This window comes from Vitis riparia, chromosome 10 (assembly GCF_004353265.1).
Source record: "Vitis riparia cultivar Riparia Gloire de Montpellier isolate 1030 chromosome 10, EGFV_Vit.rip_1.0, whole genome shotgun sequence".
NCBI classification, from domain to species: domain Eukaryota; kingdom Viridiplantae; phylum Streptophyta; class Magnoliopsida; order Vitales; family Vitaceae; genus Vitis; species Vitis riparia.
This window is the reverse complement of record NC_048440.1, coordinates 21,405,763-21,426,236: the sequence shown is the minus strand read 5'-3', so window position 1 is coordinate 21,426,236 and position 20,474 is coordinate 21,405,763. Positions and strand designations below refer to the sequence as shown.

The following is a 20,474-nucleotide window of genomic DNA, read 5'->3' as shown; positions in this document are numbered from 1 at the left end:
TGGCTCATCATGATGCCTCTAGGTGGTGGCAGGGCCATCATCACCCTACGGGCGGCTATCAGAGATCATGGGAAGTGACTTGCCATCATTCCTGTCCTTTCGCTCTGTAGGCGGCGGAACGTGGGTTGTGGCAGGCTGTCGGAATGACGTAGTAAGGCATGCTTTACTTCAGTTAACGATCCGGACAAACATATCCGGATAGGATATGGCGGTCGTCCGGATGTGATGTTTGCGAGTGTTGTGTGTCTCTCCCTGAGGGAGTCCGGATATGAGGAGCGCGCCACGTGTCCCTCTTTGGGGAGTCCGGATGGAGTTGCTCCGGACAGCTAGGCGCGCCACGTGTCATCAGGGGGAAAGGTCCCTACAGATGGGTGTGAAGGATATGTGGTATAGAAGATGGGTATGAGAAGGTTGAAGGAAAGCCATAAGTGCATGCATGATAGGGATGAATAGGAGAGGTGGTGAAACGAAAATGGCTTTGCACATATGGATTAGTGTTAGGTTGAGTCAAGAATAATGGGAGAAAAAGGCTTTATGGGTATAGACTGATGGAACGAAAATTGATGATGTGGAGCATGGTGAATCTCTGCACTGAGCCATTGCTGCCATATAATTCCGTAGATGATTCTCAAGTGAAACTTGAAGGAAATAGTGGAGCCTGATGTTGCATTAAAGCATGATATTGAGCCCTCAGCAGCTTGATTTGTTACCGAGTTTGTACCAAAATTGACTGACCTTGGATCCAGTGGGATGGCCTGATGACCAAAGAGTAACAAAGGAGCTCCGTCTGGAAATCATTTCACCCACTTTCTTCTACTCAGTGAACATAATTGAATGAAAAGAAACCCATTCTTAAGCATTAAAACACCCTTCACTAGCTGAGAGAGCTTCATTCACCTTCAAATACCCAAGAGCTGTGATTGTCTGTCAGCAATACCCACTTACCAAAGAACCCATAAAATAATCTAAGTGGGAATAAACACAACCATCCGATGCAAAACTCAACAACACCTCAAATCATTATAAAAAATCCTCTCCAGAAATAGTATATACATCCCTCATTGCAAGCCAAAAAACAGATGAAAATAAAAGGGGAAAACATAAACAATACTAGAACGCATATAACTATAAAAGAAAACTGAGTGTGATAGGCATGAGATGCTTCAGACATAAATAGATATCATGGCTGAGCTCCCCGAGTGAAGAGGGTCAAACTTCTTCTCCCCTCACCTGCTCCTCAAGCCTTCCTCTCAAAATATTTCCTCTTTGTAACTTCAGCTTCCTCTCTCACTGAATACGCTCTCCTGACGACAATTCTCATACAGTAACATATAACCCATTCACCACTGAAGATATATCCTCTGTAACTCTTTGCTCCCACGGGTAGAAATGAGAATAATGAGCACTCTATGAACAGGTACCAGAAACAGGGGAAGATGGAAAAGAGAAACATAGCACAAAGTGTAGGAGTAAAAATGAAACCACACAAGCCACATTTCATGTTTGAATCAATGAGTTTATAAGAGGGTGGACAATTTCAAATGAGTTTTGAAACAAAATCAAGACATGAATGCCAATACTCCATATGAAATCTCAAAACAGAGGGCATAAAGCAAGTTGGAAATCAAACAATAAAGGGAGTGCAAGCAAGCTCAGATTCCATAAAGATAGGCAAGAGTCCTCAAAAGGCACGCTCAGGCATCAAAATCCAATCTAATAATATCCCGAAGACACAAATAAAATGGCATGAGTATGAAAGAATCAACATCTCATAGAAATAGTACCTGTGTCACCTTCTTTCAAGGCGATTCTTCTATATATTTCTTCTTTTATTGACCAACTCTCCCTTCTAAGAAAAATCCAGCTGATCTCTCCTTGCTCAAGCAATCTTACTTCTCCCTCCTAAGCTATCTCTCCTCAAGAAAATGCTATGTCACTCCCCCTCTACTCCAAGGCTACTCCTTCCGGTTCCTTTTGAAAAACCAATACGCTTCCCCCATCTCTACCTCTGTAACCCCAACTTGCTTCCTTCCCTAGCCAAAACAAAAACCTCCCCATCTCTACCAAAAACCTCTCCTACATGTAACAAAATACGCTCCTCTACAACGGCTTCTGCAGATTCCCTCATTTACAAGCGTCTCATCCTCATTGGCTCATTCAATAGCACTAGCTGAATCCATAGCAACCTCTCTTGAGGCAGCACGTGGCTCTTGAAAGAGCCCTCCACTTCGCAAAGAAAATGAGCTGCATAAAAAATGAGAACGAGCCCCAAATGGGGTCTACAAATATATTACATAATAAATAAGTAATTATTGGACGAGACTTTTGCCAAGTGTTAGTTCAAAATTATTATAATTCTATGTTTGATTGTAAAAAATTTTAAAGAAAAATGTAGGAAAAGAAAATAATGAGGAAAAAATAAGATTTAAAAGTAATAAATTAATTTTATATATATTTTTAAGTTAATTCAAATATTCTATTATTAAAATTAAATAATTTTAAAATACATAAATTTATAAAAATAAGCCAAGAATGGTTATAATTAAAAATCCTTTTTTAGTTGCAACAATTCTGTTGGAAATGTTTTTAAAAATGAGAAGAACGAGTTTTGACTCATTAATTTGAAAAAAATATAGAAAAATGAACTTCAATTTTTATAAATCAGTTTTATCTTTATTTATTTTAAAATATTTTAAAATCCATGCACTTTTTCATAAGTTAAATAATTATTTTCTAAAATATCATTTTACTTTTACTTGATAATATTAAATAAATTTATCAAAAAATTAATTTATTATTTTAATTTGATAAAAGTATGTTATAAATAAATATATTATAATTTTTTATTATATAATATGATTTTTGAAAAAAAAAATTGATCAAATGATTGCTCAAAACTATTTCAAATGATTCTCTAAGTTGAAAACTTTTTTATTTTTTGAGTAGCTTTTAAAACTTTATCAAATTTACAAAACATTTTAAGTTTTAACACTTGATTTTATATTTATAGAAGAATTTAAAAACAGTTTTTTAAAAAAAAGTTCTAATTTTTTTTCTTTTTTTACATATTAAGCAAACTGTTTTTAAGTTGGATTTGATTTCATATTAATATAAATTAAATTTACAAAATAAAAATAACACAATATTTTTAAAAAGGATATAAATTGAAACAAGTTTTTTTATTTTTTGTTAAATTATTTTTTAAAACATCCTATCGAAAACTCTTAATTTTTTTAAAAATTCTGAAAAATTATTTTTTATTCTATATTTTGAAAACAATTTTTAAAAGTTTTTAAGTGAACATGAACCATGTGCCTTCTAAATTGATTATTACTATTATTATTATTATTATTATTATTATTAAAAAATTAAACAACTTAAAGATTGCTTAAAAGCATAAGAATAAGTGAAAAGAGAATTTTTGTCGGTTTTGATTAAAAGACCGAGCTAAAAGGGAGGCGGGGATTGGGGGTAAGTGGGTAACGTTCGGCGCTCCCTTTCACATCTTTAGGCTTTGAATATTAGGATTGTTTTTTGTACCCACTCTTCATTTTGGGTACCTACCCTGACTACCCACATTTCATCCCAACAATAAAATGACACGTGTAAAACATAAAAATATTTTTTTAAAAAAAATAGTCACATGTATTTTATACATATCTAAATATTATAATTTTTTTATAATTTATTTATTTTTATATTTTTAAAATTTTTTAAAATACATAAGCCTGATCCGGATTGAACCATCTTCGACCAATGGCCAAAACTATATTTTGGGGTACTTGGTACCGTAGAATTCTCCTAAATATTAATGATTTAATAGTGGGAAACAGAGTTGCTAGAATAACAGCATATTTTATAAAGCTCCTTAATCACAACCGTAGAGTACAACTACAACGTTGTTCGATCGTAAGCCATCACAGTATTTCGTACAAGGTGGCGCTATTCTAACGTACGGTTTCGTTGTAGGGTTTGGAGGTGAAAGCCGTGCCGACGCTCTTGAAAAACGCGCCGACAGCCGCGTACTCATCAAACGCCCTGACGTCCGCTTTGCATCGGAGGAGTTGGGGAAAGAACAGCCAGAAGCCGGTGCCCATCACGAACACAACAGCCAACGGCCCGGATATGAATCGCGGCAACCGGCACGTGTCGGGGAGGGCCTTCTTGAGGAGAACCTCCACCGCCAGGCAAAGGCCGTGGAGGAGGAAGAACCACGTGATCTCCCAAGTGGGCCTCACGCGGGCCAAATAGTAGAACATGAGCTCGTGCATCAGGGCCGAGACCACGAAAGTCCCGAGAATGGCCGGCAGTGGGGCCCACTTCCGGCCCAGGATCCGCGAGGAGGCCCAGAGGGTCGGCTCGTATACGGTGGGGCGCAGGATATTGGACACCATGATGTTCCATCGTCTTCCCCAGAAGTCTTGCAGAGAGGTGGAGAGGTAGGGTTCGTCGAACTGCGCCTCCAGCTCAACACCGAGAAGCAGTCGCGGCAAGAATCCGGCGACGGCGAGGATGAGTTCTAAGGTGAAGTAAATTATGAGAGAATACACACAGAGTATCACCTTCGGATGCATATACTTATTGTAGTCAAGCGACCGAACCACCAGAGCCAGGAGCAGGGCCTTGACGGCATAATTCAGAGTCGATTTCTGGGGTTTTCGGGAGGTTTTAGGAGATGGTTTTTGCTGGATCTTAATGGGGAGACAAGCGACGGCGATGAAACGCAGGAGGGAGATTGATGGGTCGGCGGATAAAGGACCTTTACCGAAGGCAAAGAGGAGAAGCTTGAAATTGGAGAGCCAGGCAATGAAGAAAGCGGAAGTGCCCCCCAGATGCATGGTATGGAGATTGAGAGGGAGGATGAGGAAGACAAAGACGATTGGGATGATAGCCAGGAATCTGGTGATCCCTTTGGGGAGAATCTTAGCAATGGAGTAACAGTAGATTAAAGATGCGTAAACTAAAACCCAGACCATCACAAAGTTGCTCATCTCTCCCTTCATTTTTCTGAGTTTCCCCCCTCCACCCTCCCTCCGGATCATAAACAAACTGAAAGGCTAAACAAAAAATGGAGAATGTGCATGTGCATGTACAGAATGCGGAGTGATTCGTCATATTGTCATATGAACGAATAGGAATCTTGTGTGAGTTGAGGAAGCTTCTGGTAGGTGGTCGTGATGTGCGGTGAGTGATCTTGACGTAGACAGTTTAATCCCTTTCCCTAAATCAGATTTTTTTTTTTTTTTAATTTTTATGACCTCTGGGTTGGATGGTTGGGATTTTAGATGTCTAGACCAAGAAGTCTTGCTGCCAAATTTTATTTTTGAGAGTCCTGAGTTCATTGGTGGTTAATTTGACTCTGATTTTTTTTTTTTTTTATAAAAAAAATGATTGTTTCAAAGTACCAAACAAAAAATAATACCAAAATTCTATGTGCCCAATTTTAATATTCTATCTGCCCAAAAAACTGTATGCTATATCTCAGTATGTTTTTAAATAATTCTCAAAATCAAAATTTTAAGAATATTTATTAAAAATATTTAGAAATAAAAAAGTATATTTAAAAACTTAAATACAAAAAATAATCTTCTCACCTTATTTTTTTTATAAAGACATTAAACATTTATATATAATATAAAAGTTTTTAAAATATTTTTCATATTTTCGATTATTACTCATAAGTATTTTTTTCTAAAGAATTTAAAAAAAATCTTTTTAAAAATTCCAAAGAACCCATAAATTCTCCTTTTTATTAGGTTGAAAAATATGTTAATATTTTATTTGTGGGACATCACAGCCTTACTTGGGATACTTCTTTATTTTTATTTTTTAATTATGTAAAAACAAGACAAAAAGTTGCGTATCCGGTGGGGCATGAATAATAACCAAATTAGATTTTTTAAAATTCACAATACCAAAATTAGATCAGAAACTTTTATGAAATCTAATGAACAATGGAATTTAAAATAATATTTCTTTTTAAAAGAATCATAATTTAAAAAAAAAAAATCAAACTAATGTTTTTATATTTATGGTATTAGGTAGGCATAATAAAGTTTGATATATTTTATCATGCAACATACTTATTTGAATTAAATATGAATGAGTTTAAATTAAATTCATATTAATATGCATAATTTCCTGAATAAATAGGTAAATTTTTAATCAACATATATAATATCAATTTGACTTGAATTAATTCATTTAATAACTTAATTATATTTTAAAATTATTTAACTTATATTAAAGTCATTTTAAATAAATAGATCAACCAATTCAATTTAATAATTACGTAATATTTAGATTATTTGGGTTTGGATTGAATTATATAATGGAATACAAGTTTCACCACGGGAATGCGACCCACCGAATGGGGTAATCAATCTAGAGTCAAAGTCATGCTGCTTGTCTTTCCCTTTGCTCATGTCGGCTGAAATCGATTAGCTGGAATTCTATGTCCATCTCGCAAGGGAAGCACACAGTCAATTAAATAAAAAGGGTTGGAATTCTATGTCCTACTCGCAAGGGAAGCACACAGTCAATTAAATAAAAAGGGACATTTATTAGAGAATAAATAATCGGAATGTATAGCGTCATCAGTTCATTAATACCAATAATATATATGGATATTTGTATGATCATACAAAAGTGTTTTTGATTGCTTCGGAAAATTCTTTCTTTCTTTTTCTTTTTTTTCCTATATCAAAAATTTTATACAACAATACTTGATTAGGATAAGATTTGATAACGCTAAATTACAGATATTTTGATCAAAATGTCAGAAATATCTTCAATTTTTTTCCATTTTCCGACACAAATTCATTGATCTAGAAGCCAAGACGAAATTAGCACAATTTTCCATCAATCAAGAACATGATGAGAAAACTATAAAGCAACAACCAAATAAACAAGAACCAGAAATTATACCAGAGCAAAATTTAGGGTTTTCACAAAAAGTCGATATCTGAAATCAAGTCAGCCACAATATCAAAATATTGGAGGTTTGCAGTGGGCGCACCTTCGAGAGGGTTCGTTTGGTGTACTTGGTAAGGTTCTGATTGTGAAGATAGGATTATTTGCCTAAATGTAGATACAAACAAGGGTTTATAAATTGAAAAGAAAAGACAACTATGACTTCATCATGGACGAATTGAAAGACAGCCACAGCTACTGAAGCTTGTAGAACAAGAAGATCACAGGCAAAGAGACAATATATCAGCTAAATGCCAACTGAACTGATTTAACATATAATAGCAGCAGTATGAATGAATCACAAAGTCGAATATACCGTTTGATGCTATTTGGAACATCTGGCAAAACTAAAGTTTCAAATTTTCAATTGAGCTACTGCAGCAAATAGTAAAAAAAAGAAAACAAAATCTAATATTGGAAGATAGAATTCAAAACCTACAGCTCATTCTCATTGTATATACAATAATTCTAAATTACCAAACATGATCACTAAACAATGTTTTATGAGAAGTTTGGTACTCTCAATGATGGATATATTTATAGTCAAAATTAACTATCAACCAGTGAAGTTGAATGATCATCAGGGACTAACACCTTTCTCAATTCCCATGGGTCTTCAATTTTTTGTGTTTTATATGTTGCCAAATCTACCACTTCTGAAGGTCTATATTTCCTTTTTCCAATTGTTTTGGCTCATGCACTCAACAGACATCATTGTTGCTGCTCGTAGATCTGCATGTAGGTCTCAGATAGAGCAACCATTTGAGGAAGAGTTTCTGAGACATGCAAATCCTGCATCTCGTACCTGAAAAAAAAAACTTAATGTCAGATGGAGGTAGAAATATCTATTACATTTCCATTCACAATTATACAATTAGAAAGAACAAGATTACCATAGTTCTTCTGACTTCCGCTGTACAAATACCCTGTAGAACCCTTCACCAGGCTTTCCATCATGAACAATATTTGCAATCAAATCATACTTTGAACGCAGTTTCTCATTCTCTTTAGGTGCAGGTAGGGGGATATAATCCTTCAGCTCTAAGTTCTTCACAGGAAAATTGACTGACATACCATAATAACATCAATATGGTACTTGGTTAAAAGAAGAGCATCAAATCTAAAAATTCCAAAACATAATTGAAGTTGAAATGTCAAGACTGGCACAAGGTTTGGCTAGGAGGTGAAAGGTTAGAGTGGGGATGAGAAGGCTCTGAGTTTGAAACAAGTTAATAAAAAAATTGTCAAAACTGGAATTAAATTTCAAATTTTCAGACATTTTTGCACAAATTATTTAATACAACCTTGTGTAATGATCTCTTGGAACAGGCTCAGAAAGCAACAAACTTGCTGTAACAAGTTGCTTTTTATCTTTTAATTCCTTTAGACCAGCTAAAAAGGTGGAGAGAAAAATATTAGAATCTCATCTCATCAGAAGAGGTCAACCGTTCAAACCCACAAACCCATAAGCATGAACCATTACTGTAGGAATTCAGTTATAATGGAAGAAGCATATCATAACCCAAGAGTAAGTTGCCGCTAAAATATAGAAACTTGTTTCCTTCACCGAGGCTGATTAAGGATTTTTCATTTTTCATTTTTGACAGGTGAGGACAATTAAGATTTATGATCTAGAAAAACAAATTTTTATGTCCCCAACTTGTGAAAAGAGGAACCCTTGGAACCATTTACCAGATCTAACTTTATTTACCAACAAGGCCAGAGTGTTAATTAGGTCTAATCATCTAATCTAAGCAGGATTCCAGCCTTTTTAGATGAATTTAGAAATCCAATCACATTCAAGAATGCGTAAAACTCACCAAGAGTAGGGTTCTTCTCGATAAAGAAATTGTTCTTAGTAAATCTACGCATGTGGAGAATTAGATACTGAGGCAATCGGGTAACACGATATCTCATCCTTGCTATTCGAGGCCGGACAACTTCTGTGACAAGCTCACCATCAAACTTCTTTAGGATGTTGAAAAGTGGAACCTAAGAGCAAACCACACTTGAAATTTAGTCTATAAGAAACATTCTGATGAAACTCATATAAAATATTTGAAGAATCACAAAAGCATTTTCAGTCATCAATCTCCTTTATGAAACACTCTTTATAAAGCATTTTCTAGAAACCAATAATACAAAATACACTTAAAAATATTGTATAACATATTTATAAGAGAAAATACTTGCTATTACATACAAAGATGCAGATGAACTAAGGACAAAGAGGCAGAAAAATAAAAAAGCCCAGTTTGGATAAATATAATTTTTTTTTTTGATAAATATAATTGAGCTTAGGTGGAACTCAAACCACTCAATAAACTTGTCCAGACTTGATTCATGTAGATATGGAATTTGAACTAGTTTTACTAGGAATTCACAGGCCTAATCACAATATAATTACCTAATAGTATATTCATAAATCATAATCCTAAACACTTGTTAAACACTAGGCAACTTTTACCATGAATGTTTGGTTTAACAAATTTTCTAAGGGGTTATGTTACTACAACTGCAGTACCAATTTCCAACTCTTCATGTGGGCATAATCATCAAGCATAATTTTCTGTTATTCAAGCTTGAGCTTTGTTCATTTAAACTAGCAAACTAACAATCAAACATGAGTTGTTCATTTCTACAAATCTTTATCAGGCTTTCAACTAACCATATCTGAAACACTAGAAGAGTTTGAAAGAATGGAAGCTTTATTACTAAAGAACACTTCATAATGCCTTGAAAGCTCTCAAGTGCTTGATACTTTCCCCAAGTCGGCATCAGGAGAACTCTTTAGAACCTGATGGTTCTCTACAATTCTATAATATTCTATGTACAAGGCTATATAGAAGTCTCTTACAAGATTTCTCAACTACTCTCTAGAATTCTCCACACAACTCCAATATCTCCCATTCATTTATGGAGATATGTAGACGAATTCAGGTTCTTCTTGAAATTTCCTACCCCTATATAAAAGACAGGTGAGGGATCATTTTGAACCCACTATTATGTTATATAATGAGTTGTTTATGGGCAAATGAATCTGCCGGGTCTTTATCCTTACAATTAGTCCTTCTAGCTATAGTAAGTGTCATTAACCAATCTCTAAACCTAAAGAACCCATGCTCATGTCCCTTGTCTACAACTTCCCTTCCTTTGTTTCCTTCTTTTCTCAATTATTAACAACAGTAGTTGCATTTTTCTTAGCTAATTCTGAAACTAATCAATTTTTTCATCATTCTATGCATTTCAAAACATATCTCCCCCTTTTCCAAAGTTTAAAGGAAAGGTGAAAAATAAATAACTCACCCCAAATCTAATGTTACAATGTGTTGATTTATTATTGTCCTTATTTATAATTCCTAGCATTTATGTCCCCAAATTTTTCCAACCTTTTCCAAAATTCGTTGAAATCAAAATTTACATCGTGTTTTCTGAAAACTTTCCATCAATACTAAAATTATAAAAGCGGTGACAAGAGGGTGACCTGAGGTATGATATTTTTCTCCATCACATCTTTAAAAAGAGGTGGTGGTGGCAAGTCCAATCCAAGCATTAAGAACGGCATTCTGCAAGTTTCCAAGATAACATCAGCATGTTCATCTGCAGTAGTGGCCTTATTCTGGTCATCGCCATTTTCCCTCTTCTCAAAGAAACCTTTGTTAGGGATCTCCTTCACAACTTCCAATTCACCCTATTGAGAACATTACTTCATAAGCACAACTTAAAAGAATAGTAGCAACAAGCAACAAAAAAGGTAAAAGAATACAACAAATGATGAAAAAACCTGAAAGCAATTGTAGATAATGCTGCTATTTTTCTTCGAAGTTCTTAGATCTCCATGAAGGGTATTAAGAAGCCATGACATAAATTCAACTGGGTCAGACTGTGCACCTATTCGAAACCGTTTCTTACTAGCTTTCATAATTGCCTGTAGAAACTCATGTGGACTCACCTATAGGCAAGCAAAATTTTTAAAAATAATGAATTTTCAAATTCAAGAACCATAATTAAGATAATCATTAGGGTCATACCTGTCCCTTAAAGTTCCGTGCATGCCAGATCTTTCGTGTAAGTTCTCCAAATCGGTGAACAAGTGGAGATTTACAGTGTCGATAGTTTTCAGGTATAAGGAAAAAGTTCCTCAAGGGAGTGACCCTCATTAAAGACTGAATTGTGACATTTACAAAATCAGTCTCTTTAATATTATTCAATCCCACCTGAAAATTTGCAGAGACCAATCATCAATAATTAACACCAAGAAATGATCGAAATTCAATATTTTGATTGATAATGATGATGAAACTTGAACTACATGCTCATGTGATAAAGAATGAAGATACAAACCATCCCAGGCAGGTAATCAGATCCATCAAGTGCTCTTGACCATTGTTTGTTTTTGTCAAGCTGATCAACTTGTTCCCTTGTAAATCTGTATAATTTAAGACTCAGAAAATCAATATTAAAGAGATTGGAGATATTCGATGTTTAATCAACCAATTGAGAAAAAAATGAGGAATGTCACATGAAGATGAACAATATAATGGAACTGATAATTCAGAAACTAAAAATCATTTAAAATGAAGTAGCTATATCCCAAAAGGAAAAGCAACTTGGAAATTGATTGTATGTTACAACACAACATGCTAGAACCCCAAACCCAAACAGTAAAATTGGCTTCAAGAAAAATATTGATGAATTAGATTATGTTGACAATTGTATTCAATTATTGCACTAAATTTAACGTATCATGTTGTGAAGGTCTTACTAGTTATAATTGATTTCAAACTGCTTAGAGTTGACATTTGAGGTATGTATGCAATGGATGTATTAGGGTATGATATATAGCTATGTTATACAAAGAAAATGAAAATTCAGAGGAAATTAAAAAAAAAATGAAAATTGGAATTTAAAGGTGGGTGTTCAAATGTCCCATTGAATGCCTTCAAACATCCTCTGCTGGAGTTTAAATGTCCACAAAGAGTTCAAACACTCCTTGTGGGGCATTTAAACAATAGTTCATTCATTCAGTTTTTTAAGCATGATTTTTGCGTTTTTAATGGACTTTTTGGTAAAATGACATTGTAAGAACCTTCTCTGAATATTCAACTAGGGTTTTGATAAAAAGACCTAATGTTCTAACTAAAAGCTATGCACTTGATCACACAGTCACCATTTTGCCCTAACACTCTTAACTCTCAATATTTTTCAAGAACCTTCTTAGAAAATCTTTTAACAGAAAGGCGTGGCTTTTAGATTATGTAGGTGATTTTTCCATGTACATTTGATGGTCTTGTGCAATTGATTTTGTATTATCATTGATTGAATTACTGAAATCAATACAATCCGAAAATAATTAAAAATTAAAATATATACTGCTTGGAAGACCTATTCACCCTTCCTTCTCCCTTAGATAGTTTCAAAATCAAGAATGAACTAACACAAATCACATGATAGAGAGATGCAAGTAAAAGCAATTGAACCTTGGGTTTAGAACATGTCGAATATCATCCAAAGATGGATCATTAATTTCATATCCATCAGGAAGACAATAAACTTTCTCGGTTCGAAGATTGATGTAGACATGGTGTCCTGCTTCAAGACTATGAGTATATGCATGAGATTTTTGTCCTCTTCCTTGATAATACTTTCCACAGACCAGACATGCATATACATTTAAGTTCGAAAGAGACACAGAGCAAAACTTCTCAAAATCAAAATCCAAAACCTGCAAAAACATCAACAAGCAAATTCATTTCCATATAATGGTTATTACCCACATAAAAGAAAAACACAGATTTATTTTTTGATCATTCGCATAATGTGAATGGATTATCACATATTCCTTTTAATACTTAAAATGAGCTTGGTACCTGGCGGTTAACAGTATCAAGATAAGGGCAGTCTCTTCGAACTTCAACCAAGCGGCTTCGCTTCACTTGGTTGGCCTCTTGATGAGGATCATCATCATCATCATCATACTCTTCTTCATCTCTATGACCATTCCGTTCAGCCCTTCTATTATCTTCTCTACCACGAAGACCACTTGCTTCCTTCATTTCCTCTTCTTCTTTCTCGTCATCATCATCATCATAAGAAGCAAGGGTGTGTAGGGCATTTTCAAAAGCAAGGGAAGCAGGTGGTGGAGAAGACTCATCAAGCTTCTTCTGCCTCTTCAAATCAGGAAACTCCCTTCCTTCATCCTCATCATTGTTGTCTTCTCTCTTTGTTTTCATCTTTTTAACCCTCTTGCCTCACTATTAAAAAAACGCACAAATTTAGCAATTTTGTAGTCACCAATACAAGCACTTCTATGTTGAAAAATTGAACTAAGAAATTTTAAAAGCACTGAATTAAAGAAAGCTTTGGATAAAACAATTTATAAATTGAAAGAAATCAAACCTTTTTAGAGAATAAGTTTTTTTTTTTTTTTCCTGCAAGTCTATGCTTGGATAAATGAATAGAAATTATTTGACCCTAAATTTAGATGAATCACATTCCTATATCATACCAACCAGCAAAACAGACTTAAGATTCTTGCACTCCATCAAATAGTTTGAATGAATTTATGAGCTACAAACAAACAGAGAAGCATCTACTTAAAAACTGAACAAGATAAAAAAAAAAATTAAATCTATACCATATATATACAAGTACAAAGAGTTTGTAGACTTTTTTTATTTCAATTCTTTTCCCTTATATTTCTCATCTTTTGCTTCCCAAACAGGGAAAAAAAAAAGAAGAAGAAGAAGAAGTGGGGGAGGAAAAGGAAAAGGCCCCGTTATTAAAATCATTGATAGTGAAGCTTTTACTATTCAGAATTTTAATTACTTTTTTTTTCATATTTTCTCTGCATCCAAACATTCCCAAATATCAAAGACCGTTACTCTAACAAAAACTTCTGTCCGAGCTCTAATCCAAACTGGCAATGGTTCCACGCCTGTTCAAACAGAAACCCTAGAATTGAAAACCTCCAGCAATAGCATATCCAACTTATAGAAACACTCACAGTGAAATCCGACCCTGGTTACCAAGAAAAAGAAAAGAAAACGACATTTTGAAAACTCAGATCAACTAAGCCAAGGAGTCTTATGAGTTTCAGGTAAAGTGCAATTTTCTGTATCCTAGAACCCTAGATAGTGAAAATTTTCTCATTATTTCGGTCGTATTTAACGTAAAAGTCGATCGAAGGGATTGAGAATAGAGATTGGAACAGTACCTTCAACTCAGAGATCGACCACAAGGGATGATTGATTGTTCTTGTGTAGCGACTAGCGAGAGATGGAATGCACACAAAAGTGAATAAACGCAGCGTCTGGAGAAAGATGAATCGGACGACCAGATGCTGTAAAGAAAGATGGGCCAAGGTGAGTTCAGTTGAGTAATAATGGGTTAAGCATGGGCCGGCCCAATTTTTGAACTATTGGGCTGTAAGTGGGCCGATTTCTGAACTAGAAACACATTCTTGTAATTGTAGAAATTAGTTGTTTGATAAAAATTTGAAAATTACTTTTAAAAATTTAGATAATCATATAAATAATTTTTGGACTATCACTTAATAAATGATTCTTTCAAAATCAATTTTTTATCATGTGTTATCAAAATCATTATCAATAATTTTTTTATGTGTAAACAATTATATATATATATATATATATATATATATATATATATATATATATATATATATATATATATATTTTAAATTGATAAATATTATAAATATTTATAATTTATTTTTACAAAAATTAATATTTTATATATGTTAAAAAAAATTAAAATTGAAATTTTTCTAAGATTATATATAATTAATGTGGGATAAAGTAAAACTTGGACAAAAAAATTCTCAAACCTATCTTTTTACGCATTTATATTTTATCTCAAACTTATCCCATCATAGTATCCAAAAAGTTGACCCATTATCATCTCCTAGATGCATATATATATTGTATACCCCCATGTGGGGTTTGTTTTGCTGCAGCATTGTTTGCCCAAGTGTCGCGCTCTTAAGCATCCACGTGTCAATTCCTGATTGGCCATATGGAATCATAGTAGTGCTTTTGAAGGCCAATCTGGGGTCGACACGTGTCAAGGGGAATCAGAAAAAAATAAAGTCATTTTGGCTGTTATTTGGTGGAGGAACCAGTTGCAGAGGGGGAGGTGGTGTTGTTTGGCCATTGAGGGATACTTTTTTTCTGCCAGCTGCAGGGTAGTGGGGCTGGCTGTTGTGGCTTTTTCCAGGGATATGGCTATAGGGAGATCGGCTAGAAGGGAGGGGGTGGCAGAAATCTTTAGGGAGGGGAGAGCTTTTGTTTGGTGATTTTTGGGTGAGAAATGGCAACTGGAGAGGAAGCTCAGGGAGGCCGTTGGAGAGATTTTTTTAGAGAGAGGGAGAAAGGGAACTGTGTTCTCTGGAGGGGGAAGCTTGGAGAAGGAGAGAAGAGGAGAAGAGGGCAGCTGCAGGTAAGTTGAAGGCGATTTTCTTGCTTACTTTGATTCATATTCTTCTCATCTTGGTTTGCTTTACATTACTCATCAGTTTGGGTTCGATTATATGCTGGAATCTCTTGATTTTATGGGTCATTCCCTTCTTGTTGTTATTGATCTTGCTGTTATCCTTGTGGTTTGGCTTGGAGTTAATGGAGTTATGTTTCTCATATATTTTGTAACTCTAGCTTGAGATCCCCTTACCCGTATTAGCCTATGGATGTCACCTGAAATGAGGCTCTAATACGTTCATGTTTTTACTTCTTTCCTCGTCTATCTTTCCCCTGTTTTTGTTTTGGCTCCTTTTTCTTCCATTTTGTTTCCCTGTTACTGGTACGTTGATGAGGCTGAATATCAGAGCTGGGGATTCAGTTTATGAGGATTTCTGATTGGCAATACGATGTTCACATATTAAGAGAGCCATGCATTATTATCCTGTGCAGTCTGCATCTCCAAAGCATTGTTACTAGAGTGAGTAGATAAGAGGTTATACAGGTTGAAGGGGGTGCCCAGTTTTGGTTATCAAAGGGAGAGTATGGGATGATGCAGCAAGTAAATATGGCTGTTAGTCACAATAGGGCGATGAGAAGCATGTGATGGCAACTTTTTCTCCCTACGCCCAAGGCATGATGGTGTGATGTCGTGCCGTTTTGGGGATCACTTCCGTGGTTGTTATTGTAGTTTACTACGGGTTCTCGCGGCAAATAAACGGAGAGGTTCCATTGTCCGAGATGACGTTCGTTTTGCCGTTTGAAGCTGCTGCTGTGATTTTCAAGGCTATGCTAGGAATATTGGCATAAAATCATGAGGTTAATGTGATATGGACCATGACTATATCCTCTGTTCATCAAACATTACTTCTGGGTCTATTCCTTCAGGCCCATGAATTTCACTTAATGCCCTTTTTCCCAGTAATGGACCCGATTACCATATCCATCACTCTCAACCCCCTTCTATGTCTATTTTATCCCTACCTGGCCCCACAAACATCCATTATACATTCCTTTAACTTATCACCCATATCCTCCCATGTCGTTCACTCCATCATCCTATACTCACTACATACATGCCCTTCCATTCTTCATTTCACCTTTTCTCATCTTCCTACTCATTCTCATCCCCATACTAACCACGTACATGCACTTCTATCCATCCTTTCACCACCTCTCACCGTTCAAACCCACTTTCCCATATTCATACATGCCATCCATTCCTTCTAAACCAATCAGACTCGCTCCATTGTACCCATCATCACGTCCACCTTCTCATACCCACCATACCTGTCATCTCATTCTTCCCAACACCCAACTTACCCATTCTTTTTCCTCACCACATTTTCTCTCTCCACCCGTGGCCATACTTCATCCATGACATCACGTGCCCTTCATGTTCATATCTACCTCTCATTCCTTGCATTACTCACTTGTTGCCCATTTTCTCACATGTATGAGGTCCCATAATCCTACCAAAGAGCAGAGGAAGCCCAAAACATTGTAAAAATCAACAACCAAGGGTGCGTCTTCAAGGGTGACACGCGGTGGCAGTTTAATGATGAGGCCTGGAAAGAAAGAGAGGCTGGTCTGTGAGGATTCTGGCGTGTTTTACTTATATGAAAGCGGTTTTTATAGGCATGGATATTGTGATGAAGAGTCCCATTAGGCTTCACGCAGAAAAGACTTGGTGGATTTCAGTTCCATGCAGATTCTGTAGAACACACAGCCACGGTGTTTATGAGTACATCGCGAGTTCTCTGCTGCCTCTGCAAGGATTCTCTCACAATCCAAGAGCTCTCTGGGTTGAGTTTTTCTGAGAAAAACAGGGTCTCATATGGTTCGGATTCCCTACAACAATTTCTTTTGCACATGCTGGTAGATATGTTTCCTTAATTTAGTAAAGGCTATACACGAGAGCCATGCAAAAAAGATAACACTACCAGCGCCCTGCCAATACCTGTTGCATGGGTTCGGTCGCGTAAACGTTCAAATGAGGTTCTTCCAGAAGCTGGCAAAGCAAATGGAAACCATCTACTTGTTGATGATAGGAACAAATATAGGTCCATGTGAATCTGGGCACACTCAACAGTCTGGATGATTGGGGGGATTTGCATTAATCATATACATGGGTCATTTCTACATTTGGTGCATACGTGGTTGGCAAAGAAGATGCTTTTGGGATTGTGAGGATATAGAAGTTGATATGCCTTCAAACCATCAAGGGATGTTACAGGAAGCTGTGACCCGTGTGTTGAAGTTAAGCTTGGAAGCTATAAGGGCACCACACCACATTTTGAGAAGAAAACTAATTTAGAATGGGACCGGGTGTTTGCTTTCTCAAAAGATTGGATGCAGGCTTCAGCGCTGGGAGTTATAGTGGAAGATAAGGATTTAATGAAGAATGACTACATAGGTCAGGTTGTATTTGATCTCAATGCCAAACGGGTTTCCCCGTACAGTCCTCTAGCACCTCAGTGGAATAGGTTAGAGGACAGAAAGGGGAACAAGGTCAAAGGATAGCTTATGTTGGCTGTTTGGATGGGTACTCAAGCAGATAAAGTATTTCCTGATGCATGGCATTCTGATACTGCAGCGGTCAGTGGTAATGATGGTCTTGCAAATAGGAATTCAAAGGTGTTGGTCGTTTAATTCTGAAGGATTGGCTTTGCTGGGATTCCGGGCAGGAGTGGATTGTGATCCATATGGCACCTTTTCCAATGGGAATTCCAGTGACAGTGATGCTTGCATATGGCTGGGTGTTCACTGTATTGACAGTAAAGCGCAAACACCTCACTGATCCCCACCCTACTCTCCATGCATGAACCCATATATTGAGGATGATGTGAGGAAGTTGAGTTTGTTGAACACGCTCAACTCGTCTCGCCATGGTTAGATGGATCAGGGCTAAATATTCGGACTTTAGAGGCAGAGAAGTATAGCATTGGGATGGGCGTAAACCGAGTGACAAGTGGCATCCTCCCAATGCATTTCATCTCAATGTACAAAGCCATCATCATTAGAGGAAGCGTGACCCGCAAAGATGTTTCAGACGCTGGAACGAAATGCTAAATGGTGAACAACAAGGAATCTTTTGTTCCCGCTTGGGTATATAGAGTAATTGAATTTGAATCTTTACTTTGTGGGACCAAAAATGATGGTGTCCTTGCAAACCAGCCCATGAATATGTCACCTTGCTCTGGTCCCTCAAGCCCCACATCTGTTTCTTCACATCTTGTTGCTCAGTCTGGGAGTGGATATACTAGCACCGAGGAAGTGTTGGCTGCTAAAACCACATGGGTTTCTGCCACTCCTGTTACCAGATTGGATTCCCCTAAAATACTCTCTGTTGCAGCAACACCTATGATGCCATCAACCGTCTCTGGACAAGCCTTTGTCTCTGCAGCATTGGCTGAAAACAGAGGTGGAAGAAAGCAAGGGATTCTTTGCCATTAAAGATGGAAATGTTAACATGATGTGTAAGGATCAAACAGTGGAGGATATTAGGCTGGTAAATGAAAATGATTGTTATTTGGAGGCTTTGTCATAACATCATTAAAGGATTTTTGTTTACCCTTGTCATGCTATCATCAACTCCTCTTCATGTGATAGCTAGTGGAGCCATGTCTCTCTTCTTATCCAAGATGGCTACCCGCGGACCAAAAGCTTATGCAACAGCAGCAACTGTAGTAGAACAGACAATCGACTCAATTAGAACAGTTGCATTATTTACTGGGGAAAAGCAAGTTGTAATTAAATACAATTAGTTTCTGGTAAATGCTTATAAATCAGGTGTTTTCGAAAGTCTGGCTGCAGGATTTAGGCCTTGGAACAGTTATGTTCATCATCTTTGCAAGTTGTGTTTTGGCAATATGGTTTGGTGCAAAAATGATACTGGGAAAAATGATACACTGGGGGTACAGTTCTGAATGTCATTATTGCCGTATTGACTGGTTCCATGTCTCTAGGGCAGGCATCTCTTTGCATGAGTGCATTTTGCTGCTGGTCAGGCCGCAGCATTCAAGATGTTTGAGACGATACATAGGAAGCCGGAGATAGATGCTTCTGACACCAAAGGGAAGATATTGGAGGACATTCAAGAAAAGATAGAGTTCAGATACAGGTACATGGAGATTCAGTTCAAGTACTAGGTCGGTCACAGGGAGATTCTGATTGGATCACAGCTTTGGTGGAATTGGGAAGTGGACATGGCAAGACTAATGAGAAGCTAAACGGAAGGAGAAATCTCTTCAAAGAGGCAAAGAATTTGGACATCTTGGTGAAAGACAAGAATGTAGATACGTACACGGTTCCAAATACAGCTTTTGATGTGGAGATGCTGTGAGTAAGGATTTCTGTATTCAGCATGCACAAGTCAACTGGGCCCTATTCCTACCGGACCATGCATTGGCCATCTTTAGTATGGGCCACCTTTGGGCCATATGACATTCTTGGATTTCTTTTTATTTGATTTTGAAAATGTTTTCTCAAATCCCATTTTGTAAATATCTTTCTCAAAATTCTGATTTTCAAATAATTCCAATTTTCTCATCTTTCATCCTTAGAATTTTTAAGATCACCCAAGAGTTCATTTTCAATAAAAATTTGCTGTCATCTTTCCTTCTGGCAAGCAATTTTCATAACTCTTCTGTTTTTTAAAATGTTTTAAAATAAGTATAGATTCAATTCTGTAATTCCGAATAATGGAATTTATGGAATTAATTCATGTAAAAATAAACGGGCTTTGGTGGGGGCCCAACATCAAATAAAATTTCTTTAAAATAAAAAATGAATTTTGAGTGGAGTGTCGTGCATGCCTTTGATGATTTTGTATTCGATTTAGTGACATGTGAGCTACGTTTATGCTCTTTATTTTGCACTAACCCTCTCTTTTGATAGCGCATAGTGGCTCGCTGCTCAGGTACACACTCATTCCTACTCTGGTTAGTCTACATGCATTTTCTGATTCTCACATGTGCATGATTTATTTGGGGTATCCATTGATTTACGCATCAATTGTCATGTCAG

General features: G+C 36.3%; 2 protein-coding genes across 2 annotated transcripts; both read right to left on the bottom strand.

Annotated features, from left to right (window-relative positions):
- Positions 1-3,835: 3,835 nt before the first annotated feature.
- On the bottom strand, positions 3,836-5,142 carry LOC117923333 (acyl-CoA--sterol O-acyltransferase 1). The gene has a single exon (XM_034841585.1). It carries the CDS (start codon positions 5,040-5,042, stop codon positions 3,948-3,950), a length of 1,095 nt encoding a protein of 364 aa, XP_034697476.1. The 5' UTR covers positions 5,043-5,142; the 3' UTR covers positions 3,836-3,947.
- A 2,215-nt stretch (positions 5,143-7,357) lies between these two features.
- LOC117924083 (U4/U6.U5 tri-snRNP-associated protein 2) lies at positions 7,358-14,313 on the bottom strand. Its single transcript, XM_034842638.1, has 10 exons — positions 14,189-14,313; positions 12,843-13,226; positions 12,453-12,697; positions 11,317-11,401; positions 11,004-11,189; positions 10,757-10,924; positions 10,457-10,663; positions 8,793-8,964; positions 7,866-8,037; positions 7,358-7,777 (listed from the first exon to the last, which is right to left on the bottom strand). Exons 2-10 carry the CDS (start codon positions 13,203-13,205, stop codon positions 7,684-7,686), a joined length of 1,692 nt encoding a protein of 563 aa, XP_034698529.1. The 5' UTR covers positions 13,206-13,226; positions 14,189-14,313; the 3' UTR covers positions 7,358-7,683.
- Positions 14,314-20,474: the final 6,161 nt, after the last annotated feature.

What these genes read in the sequence shown, in the direction of transcription:
- LOC117923333 (XM_034841585.1), bottom strand. Translation starts at nt 5,042, where the DNA reads ATGATCCGGAGGGAGGGTGGAGGGGGGAAACTCAGAAAAATGAAGGGA.
- LOC117924083 (XM_034842638.1), bottom strand. Translation starts at nt 13,205, where the DNA reads ATGAAAACAAAGAGAGAAGACAACAATGATGAGGATGAAGGAAGGGAG. An exon ending in TTGATACTGTTAACCGCCAG is followed by an intron (nt 12,698 to 12,842) that starts GTACCAAGCTCA and finishes ATGTTTTTGCAG; the next exon opens with GTTTTGGATTTTGATTTTGA. An exon ending in CGAGAAGAACCCTACTCTTG is followed by an intron (nt 8,038 to 8,792) that starts GTGAGTTTTACG and finishes ATGGTATGTCAG; the next exon opens with TCAATTTTCCTGTGAAGAAC.